This window comes from Biomphalaria glabrata, chromosome 8 (assembly GCF_947242115.1).
Source record: "Biomphalaria glabrata chromosome 8, xgBioGlab47.1, whole genome shotgun sequence".
In the NCBI taxonomy this organism is placed as follows: Eukaryota; Metazoa; Mollusca; class Gastropoda; family Planorbidae; genus Biomphalaria; species Biomphalaria glabrata.
Window position 1 is genome coordinate 11,758,751 of NC_074718.1, and position 15,167 is coordinate 11,773,917.

Below are 15,167 nucleotides of genomic sequence, written 5' to 3' on the forward strand. Positions count from 1 at the left end.
AGACCAAAACCGTGTCAAATAAACACTTTTTTTTTTCTCTAATGTAAATCCAACTTTTAAATTAGATGAATACCCATGTTTGAAATTTAAAAAAAAACGATTATACGAAACATTTTAAAATTATAATTTACTCGACAGTGCTCATATGCGTTATACTAACTGAACATATCAGATCAAAGACCTCCACTTTATTGTTTTCTTTGTCGCAGTGCAGTTGCTTTCACTGACTTGACCTATATTATCAAAATAGAATGGTACCTTCCTTCAAATTCTTTGGAGAGAAAATACAAATATCACTCATATAACGTTATTTCCCCATGCTTAATTTCCCTAACAAGAAAAGTAAGTTTGTAGAATAGACATCATGCTCAGTTATTTCCCATGTGAGTTGTAACGGAAACTCTTTTCCCCAGTTCCCACTTACTTCAAATGTAGCATATTCCACAGCCTTTAGATTTATATTATCTTTCCTTTTTAACAAATATTTTACCCATTTAAAGTTTATTTGAAATTATTTAATTATTTTCATTAGTCTAATCTTAATTTCAAACAGAATTAAAGAAATGTTGAGCATTTTTCAATAATTTGAAATCTTAAGCTTTCAGTCAAATGTGTTGAACAGAATAACCAAATGAACATGACACTGAGTCAAAACTGAAGAACTATAAGGTTTGGTTTTTAAAGTATATAATCCAACTTGATGACCCTATTTATATCCCAAGATAATTTTTGTGATGCTTCTTAATCTGTTGTCATTTCTGCCAAGTAAAAGAAAAAATTGATGAAACATGAAAACAAGATGAGAAAATAAATTACTTTTATTTTCACTCATTAGAACATTTTGTTCAGTAAGGCAAAGTTGCAGTGTAATGACAAATATTATGAAAAGTAACAGAACCAATTCATGTTAATCCAATCATAAATAATATTACTAAACAAAGGAGAAAACAATAAAATTTCAGCAAATATAAATCACATATTACAATAGCACTAAGCTAACATAAATCTAATAGTGCTATGGGCCTTTAACAATAAAATTGATTGCAAAAAGTATAAATAATAACTACTACTTGTAGAGTAGTAGTAGCATAGTCATTGTGGGGTCACATTTCTGTGGCTTAATGTTAAAAATTACACCTTATTCTGTTCAAGATATTGAGGCTTAATGTTAAAAATTACACCCTATTCTATTTAAGATATTGATTCTAACTAATGGCAGTTAAACTTCAGTACGAATGTTTTTATATACAACACTTCTGCAATGACATGATAGATAATATAGTTACATATCTACCAAGCAGTGGTGCCCAAAGCACTTCTATATGGCTCTTATATTTGGCTGATACATGCAAAGCATTTAAGGGTACTAGAAGGATTCAACCAAAGCAGTCTGGGCTCCATTTTGGGCATAAAATGGCAAGAATACACTAAATATAAATACAGACTGCCACAAAGAAACCAAGATGGCCCCAAGAAAAACTGAAAGACAGGGCAGACAGTTATAATAGAACTCGTGGTCTGCATTGATACATAAAAAAACAACTTCCCTCTTCCTTAAACTTAAGACTATGTCATAATAAACAGTAAAAGAGAATATCTGATATGAATATTTACAAACACATTATACAATTAGTTTATCATACAAGTTATTCAGATAAATCAAAATAGCAACAAAAAAAAAAAAAGATTCAAGGCTATACATGAAGAACAAATAGCTATTTCTACAAATTCTTTATGTACAGTGCATATTTACAGTACATATTTAAAATAGAATGGCTTATTTATGTATTAATAAAGTTGCAGCTTTGTAAAATACAACCATGCCTAAATACCTATAAGCCTACAAGCTCCTAAAAAAATGGTCATATTAATTTTGTTTATTTGTGTCAAAATTGGAGAAATATTTTAGCTTTTTATTTTTTGTTCTTTCTAAAAATTAATTGAATAAACTGTCAGGTTGTAGTCATTAGGCCTAACTAATCAATCATGTCTTCATCTAGTATAATAGTGTTACACAAACAAGTGGAAATACCCACACAATTTCCTGAAAGTTTAATTAAGTTACCTTTCATCTTTGATGTTAATCTGATCTTTTTCTATGACCAATTAATTACAGTGTCATGTGGCTAGTACAACAACCATCCACCTTTACTTCTCAACGTGGCTGGTATTCATTGGAGTTGGGTGGACATCCTAAGAATCTCACAGTTCAAATTCTAAACTTGAGATCTAGTTCAGAGGCCAAGTGCTTTACCACTCAGCCATCATGCCCCATTCACTGCTTTTAAAACGTGTCTATTCACAATATACAAAGTCAAAAACTTTTTTTGTGTAAATTCTACCTTCCAATTTAATACCCTTGTCCTCTTTTAAATCATCCAAACTTTAAAAATCAAATTTATCAAATAATCAAAGGCAAGTTTATACTACCTCCTTACTCACAGCACTTCACAAACATTTGAGTCATTCATTTCTTTATAAAATTCTTCTTGTAGGGTCAAGAATGTACACATGAATAATTTATATCATTGAAAGGTTATTGAAGGGACACAGCTTATGAAAAAAATGAATGACAAGTAAATGGGACAAAATCAAAAAAAGAATGAAGGAAAAAGAACAGGGAGACAGAGAAAGTGATAAAAAGGAAACTTAAAAGAATGGATGGACCTGCCATTGAACGAGGTTCTAACTAAGGCAAAAGAATGGAGAAAGACGGTCAACAAATCTTGCATGGTGCCCCAACGGTTCAATGTAGATGCTCTTTCTCTTTACTCCATTTAGGAAACATTGAGGCCTAGTTACATTATTTTTACATCAACAGTGATGACAAATTTGTCCAATAGTAGTCAATATTTTTAAGGCCTCTAGTTCATAACATATGAAAATCTAAACTACTAGAGTGAAACACCTCTTGCTCAGTTTATTACAAATATTGAATATTGACATCAAACATATTCCAATAAAGCATACTTATAAGCAGGGGATATTCTATATATATATTCATAAATATTAGATATAAAAGCACATGGAACAGACATTTTCAATTGCACAATTTTTATGAGAAACAAATGTCTATTCAGTGAAATGAAATTTCAGACAATTTCCATAAACATCTTTTTAAGTTCTATTGTAGAACTTAATTACTAAAAGAGTGTAGTAGCTTGATCTTGAAAATCTTGACAAAAATGTCTCGACATTTCTTTTAGGGTCAAACTGTGTATGAACACAGGTATTTTGTCCAGAGTCAATGCCAATCTTGGGCATCAAACTAAAATATATGTTATTCAAATACTGGTATGAATCAACCAATCATTGACATATTCACATGTACTGTATCTCTTGTACTGCATTTTTTAGGGAGAATGAAGTGGCTTTCATTTGAATTAGAACCATTGATTGGTATAAACAGAACCTTTGTACTGCTATTTGTACTGCTACTTTGTACTGGTTTCTTTTTAAAGGATGTTGTTAGTTCATTCATTTTTTTATTTCTCCAAGATTGTTCATTCATTTCTTGCCAGTTTTGTTTCTTTTCTTAGCTCTTCCTGAAAAAATGTAGCAGTAAAATAGAATTAAAAAAATACTTAGCAAATATTTTTAATGAAGATCTATGTTCTAATAGCTTCTAAACTGTAATGAATAAATACATTATATAGATTCATTGCCCAGTTCACTTCAACACAATACTAGGAGTTAAAATCTAAAGTTGGAATTTATTCAATAATTAATTTGCTATGGGAACATAAAGAGTGTTTGTCTGTTTTTGTGATCAGTGTATTTATATTGTCCATGTGATAGTAAATGTTAAAATTGTGATCCAGAGGGTGTTTATCTTTAAAATCTTTCTAATTTTCTTAATGTTTTCCTTGAATAAGTATCCAAGTATGGTTTGTTTGTTGCCAATGATCATACTAACAGCTTTTAAGGCTGTATTAAGTTTATTTTTAATGTTTAGATTACCAAACCAGGCAGATTAAAATTAAAATACTACAGATGAGAGCACAGTACATTGACAATACTTTTTTGTAATGCATAATAAGGACATTTACCTTAATAGTCTTAATCTTTGTTGTCCTTATTTTGTGATATAATTGGGTGATATAATGTGTGTAGCGAAATATAAATATATAAAGTGTAAAGCATCACTATTCTGTGCATAATTACCTCCAACCGAGCCAATTTTTTCTGAAGATGCCTGTTTTCTCTCTCCAGGCTCACCAGTTTGAAACTTTCAACAGCACCTCCTTGCATGGGCACAGTACTCTGAAATTCTTGAAATGCCTCAGCAGCACCCAATTTATAGGACTAAAAAAAAAATAACAATAAAGTGTAAAACAATTGTGTTGATATGAAAACAAGAAGAATATGTTCTTACAAGTCAGTGGCATAAACTGCTTGGCTACAAGGAGGCTTCAGTTTGAAACCCAACTGAGTTTTGTTTGCTGGCCGCCTAAATCAGTACAGAAAACCTTAACCCAAATACCCCTCCCCTACATTTCCACACACACACACACACAAATGGGTGATGATCATGTTCTAAGCATGAGAAATATGCTAAGCAAAAATGTTAAAAATATATAGAATGTATATAGTCTATTTCCTTTCAGTAATTTTGAGTAAGATAACACACACATTCAATGGTCCTAACCCCTATCAATAGTGCTGACATGGCCAAATTCAAATTTGATTTTCCATCAGGACAATCAGTTACAAATATGGTATGGACTCATGCAACTCATTTCTCCAAGCCTGTACCATACTTTGTACTTTGTTAACAGAGAAAGGCAAGAAAAAAAAGGTCATTGCTCAAAAAAATGATTAACATAGGATTACTAATAATTTGGCAAACTCACTCACATTGGATAACAATGAAGAAAAATAATATGAGGTAAAATAAAATAATTAAAGCAGCTGTCTATGTTTCTGTGTGTGAGTGTTTAATTCAAGTGTTGGGCATAATATATTTGTAATGAACTAATTAAGCAACGAATCAGCATACAAATTTAGTTTGTATGTAGTGTGACTTTTTTTTTTAAATCAAGAGTCTGAAACTAGGTAAATACCTCAGCAAATTTCACTTTCAGCTGCTGATATTTTTTGTGCATCATTAAGTTTTTCATATCGGCTTCCTCTAACTTTCTTTCCAGTGATAGAATCCTGTCCTGCAACTTGCTGACTTCACTCTCTTTCTTAGTTTCTAGAATGTTCTCAGAACGTTGGAGCTGCTAAAAGTAGATTTATAAATGTCAGAGTTTATGTGAAAGCATGTGTAAGCAAACTAAACTCTATTATTAAACAAAACATGGTAGCTATTTGAATTCATAAGTCTTGTGGGCTGTTCTTTTACAAGTTGACACAGCTTTTTTTATGAAGCAAGTTTATTCTTATTTTATGTTTTGTTTTAAATATTTCAGATGCTCCTTCAGATTTGAAGATAATTACACCCTAGCCCAAACCTCCCACAGAACAGCAAGGGATGGCAGTGGGTAGGGTTGAAAACCCAGGACCAACATGATGATCTAACAACAGTACACAGCACATAGAACATGGCTAGGCAGCCATGATGGCAACATCAACATAGACTCAATTGAGGGAGTTGCCCAGAACAGACACTCATGGAGTGGTACTGTTAAAACCCTATGCCCTTCTGGGAGTCAAAAGGATTAAGTCTAGTAAGTCAACAGTGTGACCATCAAATGACAGTCCAGAGCACATACCACACGACCAGGTAGACATCCTTGTGTTAAAATGAATCATTAGAAAAAAATTAATAGACTATTAATACGTTAAAAAAAAAAGTGTTTTAAGAAGCATCAATGACTTTGTGAAACAAATACTAGTTACAAAATGTCTTTAAAATCTATTCAGTCTATAGTTTTCATGAGCAGGAGTTTTTCTACTTATAAATGGGATGTGCAGCTGAATGGCAAAAGCTGCATGGCTAGCCATCAAGAGAGTGGAGTTTTTAATTTTGGTGCATGTTCTAAATGTTTCAATGAAGTTTTAAAAGCTTCCACAGAACAGCACTAAAATGTAAGGAAAAAATTGAAAAGACAGAAAGGAATTTGTCTAAGTAGATTTTGTTGAGTAGAGCCCAATGTTAAGGCTGGTGCTACTATAAAAAGCCTCCTTCTGAACTGGGTGGGCATGATGCATTTGTTAAGATTTAAGGGTGTGCCATTGAATTTAAGCTGTGAGGGGATCAACATAATGAAAGGTTGACTCCTAGAATTCACCAGTTTCTTAAATGGACAAACAGCACCGTAAAGAAACAAAAAAAAGGTTAAATACAGGAGAATGGAGTGTCTTAGTAATCCCTAGTCTGCTTGATGAATCAATTGTTAAGTGAAGGGGAAAAAAATGCAACATACAAAATAGACTTACATTCCTGTCTTTTAAAACAGATGAAGACCTGGCTAGATGAAGTTCCTCTTTTACTTTTGTTATTTCCTCCATTAACTCATCTATTTTTTTCTGATTGATAAATGAAACGTGTATTGTTACAATAATTGCGTGCACTATTTAAAGGATATGTATGACAGGGTGGTGTAGCGGAGATATTCAGTGACATGTGTTCAAAGGAAATACAATGACCATTACAAGAATGATAAATTAGAATTTCTTAAACCTTTCAAGAATTCCATATTAGTAAAAGGGTTACGTAAACTTGACTTATAAAAACAGATTAAAATCTAAACAAGTAAAATTAAACATTATTAATGCTGAGTCCTTGAGAAGAATCATTGAACTAAGAAAAAAGCAGGGTTTGTAAAAAAAAAAAAAAAAAAAAGCATAGGAATTTTTTTTTTTAACGTTACAGTTTCCTCTACAGTGACAACAGTTAGACATGTATCTTTGATGCTTACATCTTTGCCAGATATTGACCTTTCAAACTCTTTCATCTGGAGGCTGAATTCTAATTCCAGTTTCTTTTTTACTTGAATCTCAGGCACTTCAGGAGCTTTCTGCTCAAGAACTATTGAACACAAACAAAAAAATAATAATAATTAAAATTTTATTCCAGAAAAGTCAAACAAAATTATTCTACCTTGATCATTTGACTTTGGTAAAGACTAAGGACTTTACAAACTACAGAGCTCTAAATAAACACAGAAGGAATTTTTTTTTAGACTAAGTCTAAGACTGCTTTATTTATCCATGATCATATAAAGACAACACAACAGAAACATACACATAAATAGAACAGACACAACTTAAAGAGTTCATTCAGCGATTACACGCATGCATCTTGGCCCTCATGTTTCCTGATCAACGGATGGCGTTGATATAGTCTGACCGAGTAAGGTAGGAATGAATTTTTGTACCGCTCTGTTCTTGTCTTGACTGACAGTAGTCAGTAGTACTCTGCGACGACTTGACATAGTTATGATGGAGTGGGTGGCTATTGTCTTCCAAGATTTGTCAGATTTTTCTGTTCATAAAGCTCATTCAAATATGGTAATGTTGTGCGTGTGATTTTTGATGCCCTCTTTATAATGTTTTCTAAGCGGTGCAACAGTTTAGATGAAGCATTGCCTTGCCAACAAGTTATTCAGTATGTTAGCAGTCGCGCCATAAAAATTATCTAAGATCTTCTTGTTTAGTTTAAAGCTATTGAGTTTGTATAGGGAGAATAGTAGCTGGGCTGTTTTCATTAAGTTGTTTTATTTTGTAGTTTTCTTGTTTCAAAGTATCAAATTTTAAAAAAGTCATAATGCTAAAAAAAGAATTGAAATAAAGTAGCAAAGCTCATAGGTTTGAGCCATTAGCAACTACACAATATAAACAAGATGAATGATGGTTCATTGTTATTGCTTGTTTATTTTCCTTATAAGTTTCTTTTGTGTGAATTCTAAGAAGATCTTTCAAATTTGAAGTAGAAGTACTAATCTAAATAACACTTACATGAGCCGTCCACATTAAAGTTGTGAGACCTCTTTAAGTTGTCGATGGCTCTCTGGTAATAATTTCGATCCAACTCATTGCTTTCCTTGCTACAACAAGATCAAATATTTAACAAGATTAGAAAAAGGAAACAAAGTATAAACAGAAAATCATCAACATTACTAAAGTAGAAGTGGACACAGAAAGAACATTAATGGTCTTGGTCTAGGAGTTAGTAACTACTTGAACAACTTACGACAAAATTTTTGAGGATTTAAAAAAAAAAGTTATTACTCAAGATACAAGAGCAAACATTTGAAAAATTTAATGAGGATGCTGAAAATACTAATCACAAGTAGTAAGTTAATAGTCCACTGACAAAAAAAATTGATAATCTGCACTGATCCGAAAACTATGGATGTTTGTAAAATGATAGTAGGTCAAACAAACAAAAAATATTTATTAAATTATTTTAAAAAGAAACAAACTTTAAAACCAGATACTCACAGATTTTTAACCTTTTTATTTAATGAAGAATTCTCCATTTGAAGCTCTTTATTCTTTTCTAGCGATAAAATATAAAAATACATTGCAATGATTACTATTAATGCATTTGTTATGTTTTTGTCGGTTTTTGTCAGTTTTTTCACTGACAGAATTTGTCCATTTTGAGATGATCTCACATAGTTGTAGAGGGTAAAAGTTATCTATCTGGTTTTTTGACGCTCTCTTAATAAGACTATACATTTATACAACTACAAGTGTCATAGGCTAGATGTGGGGCATCCTTGCCAACAAGTTATTGCATATGTTAATATATTTTGTATTATTGCACTGTAATAGTTTACAATGATATACTTTTGAACTTTTAAAGTGTTTAATTCATACAAGAAAAATAATGTGACTTCCCTTTCCTATCAGATAGTTTTCCCCCCCAAAAGCCTTCTGCCTACAATGACAACCAGGTATGGATGGGCTACCTGGTCATTCGGACTTTTTTACTTATATAATTTACTTTCCATGAGCAAGCATTACAAATACCACATAAATCTTTTTACAAACCAAAGTCAAAACCTTCTGACTTTGTTAATGGCAAGGGACTATCATTAGAACCGGAGCTAGAGATTTCCTATTATCAGAATGTTATGTCAAACAACTAAACAAATTTATTTCTGAAAGTTACAATAAAATATTTGTTAGTAATAGGGCAGTCTTACCTTCTGTGTGCTTCAACATAGATTGTAAAGCTTGCATGTCTTTTTCAATATTCTAGAAATCAAAAGGAATTATTTTTTTAACCAATTATAATTTTTTAATAAGGTTTATTTTACATCCACTCCCCTCATTAAAGAACTTTAAAAATGTGCCCTTCCATCTAGACAAATATTGTTCCTAAAGGTACCCTTCTTTCAAGCTAACTGTTCAAAGCTTTAGAGCAAAATATTTTGTTCCTGTTTTCATACTTATTTTTCTTGTTTTTTCTGTGTTTAAAAACTACAAAGACTTTTTTTAGGATCATTCCCTCAAGAAATTCACCTGAATAGTCATTTTCCCTCTTCGCAATTCTTCTTCTTTGGCAGCCAGCTGAGATTCATGGTTCTGAGGAATACAAAATGTTTTGTTTACTCCATATGGCTAATTTCTATTTTTAAACTTTTACTTCTGTATCAAACTTTATTATAGAACTTACTGCTATTGAAGCTTTCATGGTGTCCATGTCCTCCTCCATCTTTGTCAACTGGGCTTGAAGTTTCTGAAGAGAGAACAATTTCAAATATTAAACGTATTGTCCTGAAGCACAGTTACAATCTCATAGCACCAAGATAAGACTAAGACTGCTTTAGTGATCCTTATGGAAATTTGTTGTGATTACAAGGACTTTTTTCTCATATACAGTTTTAAATCTATTTTTCTAATGCTGTAAGATTTTTTATATTTTGTTCTATCTTCTAGCTCCTGATTTTTAATGAAACTTTCAAGCAATGCAACTGATTCTTTCCCAATTTTGTTTTAAAATATGATTTGAGTAAAACAGCCTCTCTTTAGGAACTCAACAAATTATTCCAAGAAGAAGGGCACAGTCCAATGTCGCTAGTTCTAGAAAATATGTCTTTATCCTAACCACTGCTCAAGTGGGTCTCTTGTCCATTAATCTGTCTCCTTTCTAAGTTATTAATGAACTGTCACATCACTAAATAAATTATAGCTTTTATGTAGCGCTACATTCATGCTTATAGCATGCTCAGAGCGCTTTGGTCAGTTGTGGACCAGTGGGAGGAAGGGGGTATCTAGGGGGAGAAGGTTTTTCCGTGATGCCTTCAGGCGCACAGTAAACAACTCTGCCAGAGTCGGGTATCGAACTTCGAGCCCCCTTCATAGGTAGCCAAGCCAAGTTCAAGCACACTAAGCCTCTCGATCACACTTCCCATATTCCTGATGATTAGTCCCAACTTCTACGCACCCATTACAATATATATATATATATAATGACACATTTTTAGGCTAAACATAAGTCTAGCTAAATAATAAATGTTAACCAACCTGATGAGTTTCCTCTGCCTCTTTTATTTTTAGATTTTTCTCATTTAATACACCTTTGCCCCATTCTATTTTTTGTTGAAAATGTTCTATTTCTTCAATAGCCTCTTCTAACTCCTGAGATCTTTCTTCTAGAGCAGTGGTGAGAAAGTTCTGGGCATTTTGGGCTTCTTCAAGCAGGGCATTTAATTGTTCTATTTGCTCGCTGTGGATCATGTCTTCTTTATTTTTCAACTGGCTTTCATCTTCCAGGAATTTGGCTTTCAGGGTTAACTCTTCTTTTTGAAGTTTGAGTTGATCAGCTTCTTGCTGGATTAAGTTTTCTCTATCAGTCAAATCAGAAATATGGCATTCAAGATCAATCTTCAATCTATCTAAGTGACTTTGTTCTTCACATAGAATGAATTCTTTTTCAGCTATTTCTTTTCTTTTAGCTTCAAGGTCATCCTCTTTACATTTGAACACATTTTCCTGCTCCACCAAGTCTTTTTCTCTCTCTGTCATATTAGAAATCTGGCATTCAAGATCAACTTTCAGTCTATCTATGTGATTTTGTTTCTGACACAGAATTAATTCTTTTTCAGCTATTTCTTTTCTTTTGGCTTCAAGGTCATCCTCTTTAAATTTGAACACATTTTCCTGCTCCACCAAGTCTTTTTCTCTCTCTGTCATATTAGAAATCTGGCATTCAAGATCAACTTTCAGTCTATCTATGTGATTTTGTTCTTGACACAGAATTAATTCTTTTTCAGCTATGTCTTTTCTTTTGGCTTCAAGGTCATCCTCTTTAAATTTGAACACATTTTCCTGCTCCACCAAGTCTTTTTCTCTCTCTGTCATATTAGACATCTGTGATTCAAGATCAACTTTCAGTCTATCTAAAAGACTTTGTTTTTGAACCAGTTGTGATTCCTTTTCTGCTAATTCTTCTCTAGTGGCTTCCACATGATGTGCTAACTTCTCAAGGTTTTCCTCTTTGATTTTCAATTCATTTTCCTGGTTCTTCAAGTCTTCTATTCTTTTTTCAAGGTCCTCATTCTCAACTAATCTTATTAATTTGTGTCTCTTTATCTCCTCTATTTCTTCAAAGAATGAATTAGAAAGCTCAGTAGTTTGGGCTTCCATATCAAGCATTTCACCTCTTTCTTTATTTGCGGCCAGCAATTTCTCTTCAAGTTCAATAATTCTTTCTTCTAACATGTTCTCTTTTCTGTGACAAATTTCCTCTTCCTGCTGAGATTCTTGATTCATTCTGTATAAGAACTGTTGGGTAGCTAGTTCATTCTTCATTTCTTCCACCTTTTCTTTCTCTAATTGCAAAAGATGCTTTTCTTTTTGCAACTGGCTGAGTTCTTCCAAAAATAAATCTGTCTGTATTTCCTGTTCAAACATCAAACATGTCTCTGGGCTTAACACCAGGAGTTTCTCCTCAAGTTCACAGACCTGACTTTCCAACAGTTTTTTCTCTAGCTCTATTTCACTATCCTTTTGGCGTGACAGCAATTTCTCTTTAGAGATCAATTCATCCAGCTTATCCTTTAAAAGTTCTTCTTCAAGCTTCAGCTGGTCAGTCTTCTGTTGAACACATTTCTCTTTGTTAGCAAACTCTTGCTTCATCTGCTCCATGCTTTTCCTCTCTTGACTGATAGCACTCTCAAGCTTATCCATCGCATATTTTAACTCACTCAAATGAAGCTCTTTGGCAATAAGCTCTTCTTTCAGCTCCTCTATTCTAAGTGTTTCTTCTGGACTCAAGTACTTTCCCTCTCTTATCTCATCGAATACGTTTGCAGTGTTCATGTCTGTCTGGATGTCAATGTCTCTTTTTTCAGTTCTGAAATATAAATCTGTTTTATGATTCTCAATCATCACATTTTTGTCACTGAACCGAGCAGTTTCTGCTTCTTTCTGCTCAAGCCATTGCTTCTTTTCATCTTCAAATTTGTTCCTTTCATCGACAACTTTTTCTCTTTCTTTTTGAGCCTCATCCTTCAGCTCCTCTATCTCATCTCTTAACTGTTCTAGGTAGCAAAGCTGCTCTATCTTACTTTCCACAGAATCCTTAAGCTGAATATATTCCTTCATCTTCTGGTCCAGCTTTCCCTCCTCTGACACCATCTTGGTTTCCAAGTCCAGACTTTGATTTTCAGTAGCAGTACTTTCTGTAGAGACTTCCTCCTCCTCTTCCCCTTCACTGATGCAGTCCACTGCTGGGGGCTTGGAGCAGCTGTGGTCACGCAGGGTGACATTTTGCCAGTGCACAAATGACTTTCTTCTTGGGTTGCCATCCATTAGGGACTCGTCTAGAGGCATAGTGAAGTTAACCACTGGACCATCATAGTCCAGTAAACTTTCATTGGACACCAGAGATGGGGCTTCAGTGTTCTAAAACAAAAGACACAAAATAATCAATTCATTGGTTAATTAGATTTACTAAAATCAAAGTAAAGTTCCCTTTTTCAGACTTTGCAATAGGTACTAAAAAAATATTATCTTAGCTAATTTAGCTATTGTGAAATGGAAGTCCTTAAACTTAAAAAAAATTAAGCATCATCAAAAGATAATTTTAAATAAAACTTTTGTTTTTGTTGCATCAAAAATTGAGAACAACAAACATCTCTTTAGTTTGAGAGAGTGGTGTGACACAATCATCACTTGAAATCTTCTTTCTTTACATCTTTGTCTCATGGACTTGAACCATTTTACACTAAATCTAAGACCACTTAGTTAACGTTTAAACAGGAAAGCTTACAAAGTGGGATTCTTATAATAGGTAATGTAAATGGTACTTGAAGCTTAAATGTTAAACAAATAAAAGTGTTGTAAGTAAAGTTCCCCTTTGCGAAATATAGGGCAAATGATGCAAAGTTCATCTGTTTCTGTGGCCCACAGTTAACAAGGGTGTCACGTGGCCAGCACAATGACCAACAGCCTTTACTTTTCCCCACTTAATGTCAGGTACCAATTAAGGCACCCAAAGATCCTGAAATGAAAAATCCCAGTCTTCATCAGGAGTTGAACCCAGGATCCCTGGTTTGGAAGCCAAGCATTCACCAGGCCTCCTAAATCAAATAAATATGATATATAACATAAGCACAATAATTGCTGACAGAAAAAAAGGTAGAAAATCTGGTGAAACAAAACAAATAGAGGAGGTACTTGTAATCACATTATCCTTGTTACATAAGGCCTACAGGCCTAAATAACTCTACTAGCTTGGAAGCTTTTTTCAGGGGGAACCTGTATAATCCAGTCAGATGTTAGATTAGTACCTGGTCAAGGTTGGCAGTTCAGATCTCAATGATTTAAGAGCTTATGCTTCACCAAATTTTATCAACTTGCTACTTTAGTACCCTAGTGCTGCTTTTATTAGTAACATGTCATTTTTTTATTCATCCGGTTTAAAAGCTGCTGCACAAACAAAGAACTCATTTTAAAGCTATTGTTATTGTACATTAATGTTGGTTTTATGAGAACTTTAAGTGAAAAGTGTTAATTTGTTTTAGCTATCACTAACAAACCTCTAAGTGATTCATAAAGTTCAACCTTTCTTGCAAGCTTTGATTTTCTTGTTGCAGTTTAAAAATCACATCATAGAGTTTCTGTCAATAAATAAAAATAGACATAGTTTTTCACCGATTCCTTATTCAATTAAAAGAAAAAAAATGTATCTACAAGAGATCTTATTTTCACTTTATGAGCACAGGTTATTTTTTTTTCTAGTTCAACCAACCTTAAATGAATCTTCCTGGATAAAGATTTTTTCGTATTCTTTAAAAGAAAGATTCAAATCCTCTATTTCTGGAGATCTGGAGTAAAGAGGTAAAAATTGATTATGTAAAACATATTTATCTAACTTTTGCTTCTTTGGTGTGCAGAGATTTGGATTTGCTAGAGTGCATGAGTTTGACCTATTATATAGTACACATATGGCCTTTTAATGAACATATATATGGTTCAGAGAAGTAAAAAAAAACAAAGTTACATTTAGTGCTCACACAAGTTTGTTTTATTGTTAGATGATTTGGTCTAGTACAAGGCCCGGGTTCAAATATTTCTCGCTATAAGTATTTTCCACCTTCTGGTGGAATTATTAACTTGGCAGGTTCATCATCCAATACCCTGATATGATTACACTTCAATAACCTTATTGTTATCAAAAAATGTGATATTTGGTAAAGAATTGAAGGGAAATGCATGCCCTTTTTAAAAAAAAAAGTAATTTATCTTTAAAGGACCAAAAGTTATTTTTAGTTTTGGATAACGAAATAAAAAATGAAAACTCGCCTACTGTGGACAAGTCATCTAGATGTAGAGACTAGTAGAGCTAGAAAATATTTCATGATCCAGATTGGATAAGAATTCTTTTGTATTATAATTATCCATATTTACACAAAACTTTATAAATAACACCTTCAAAAACATTTGAAACAGAAATCTTGAGATTATTAAGTTACACCAATCAGAAAAAGCAGAAGAAGAAAATGTAAGCTCCCTGCTTCAAAGACCATGGTGAAAGAAAAAACTCTTGATGTTTAACAAAGGGAAACTATTCAAAATTAAGTTCTAAATAATTGAAACACTTACAGAAGGAGGAAAAAGAAAAATTATTTTTAAAACATTTAGGATGGGAGAGCTGATACCACAAAAAAAAATGCTGTTTCTAAATGATAATCATCATCATCATCAAACTCCATTTGAGTGATGACTTGAGAGGCTTAAATCCTCTCTTGCAAAAGCCCTGG

The 15,167-nt window shown here is 32.9% G+C and overlaps 1 protein-coding gene across 2 annotated transcripts in view; it reads right to left on the reverse strand.

The window, feature by feature from the left end:
* Positions 1–800: 800 nt before the first annotated feature.
* The window catches only part of LOC106060837 (centromere-associated protein E-like), a 28,365-nt gene continuing 13,998 nt past the window's right edge, over positions 801–15,167 (reverse strand). The window contains exons 15-27 of one of the 2 annotated variants that reach the window (XM_056037585.1): positions 14,156–14,231; positions 13,944–14,024; positions 10,426–12,807; positions 9,575–9,637; positions 9,421–9,483; positions 9,102–9,153; positions 8,392–8,449; positions 7,906–7,994; positions 6,867–6,976; positions 6,385–6,474; positions 5,064–5,222; positions 4,165–4,305; positions 801–3,545 (exon numbers count right to left, since the gene is read on the reverse strand). In XM_056037585.1, the coding sequence (XP_055893560.1) occupies positions 3,504–3,545; positions 4,165–4,305; positions 5,064–5,222; positions 6,385–6,474; positions 6,867–6,976; positions 7,906–7,994; positions 8,392–8,449; positions 9,102–9,153; positions 9,421–9,483; positions 9,575–9,637; positions 10,426–12,807; positions 13,944–14,024; positions 14,156–14,231 (3,406 nt within the window). In that variant the 3' untranslated portion in view covers positions 801–3,503. Of the gene's footprint in view, positions 3,546–4,164; positions 4,306–5,063; positions 5,226–6,384; positions 6,475–6,866; positions 6,977–7,905; positions 7,995–8,391; positions 8,450–9,101; positions 9,154–9,420; positions 9,484–9,574; positions 9,638–10,425; positions 12,808–13,943; positions 14,025–14,155; positions 14,232–15,167 lie in introns of both variants that reach the window. The other variant, XM_013218848.2, reaches the window with a different exon arrangement.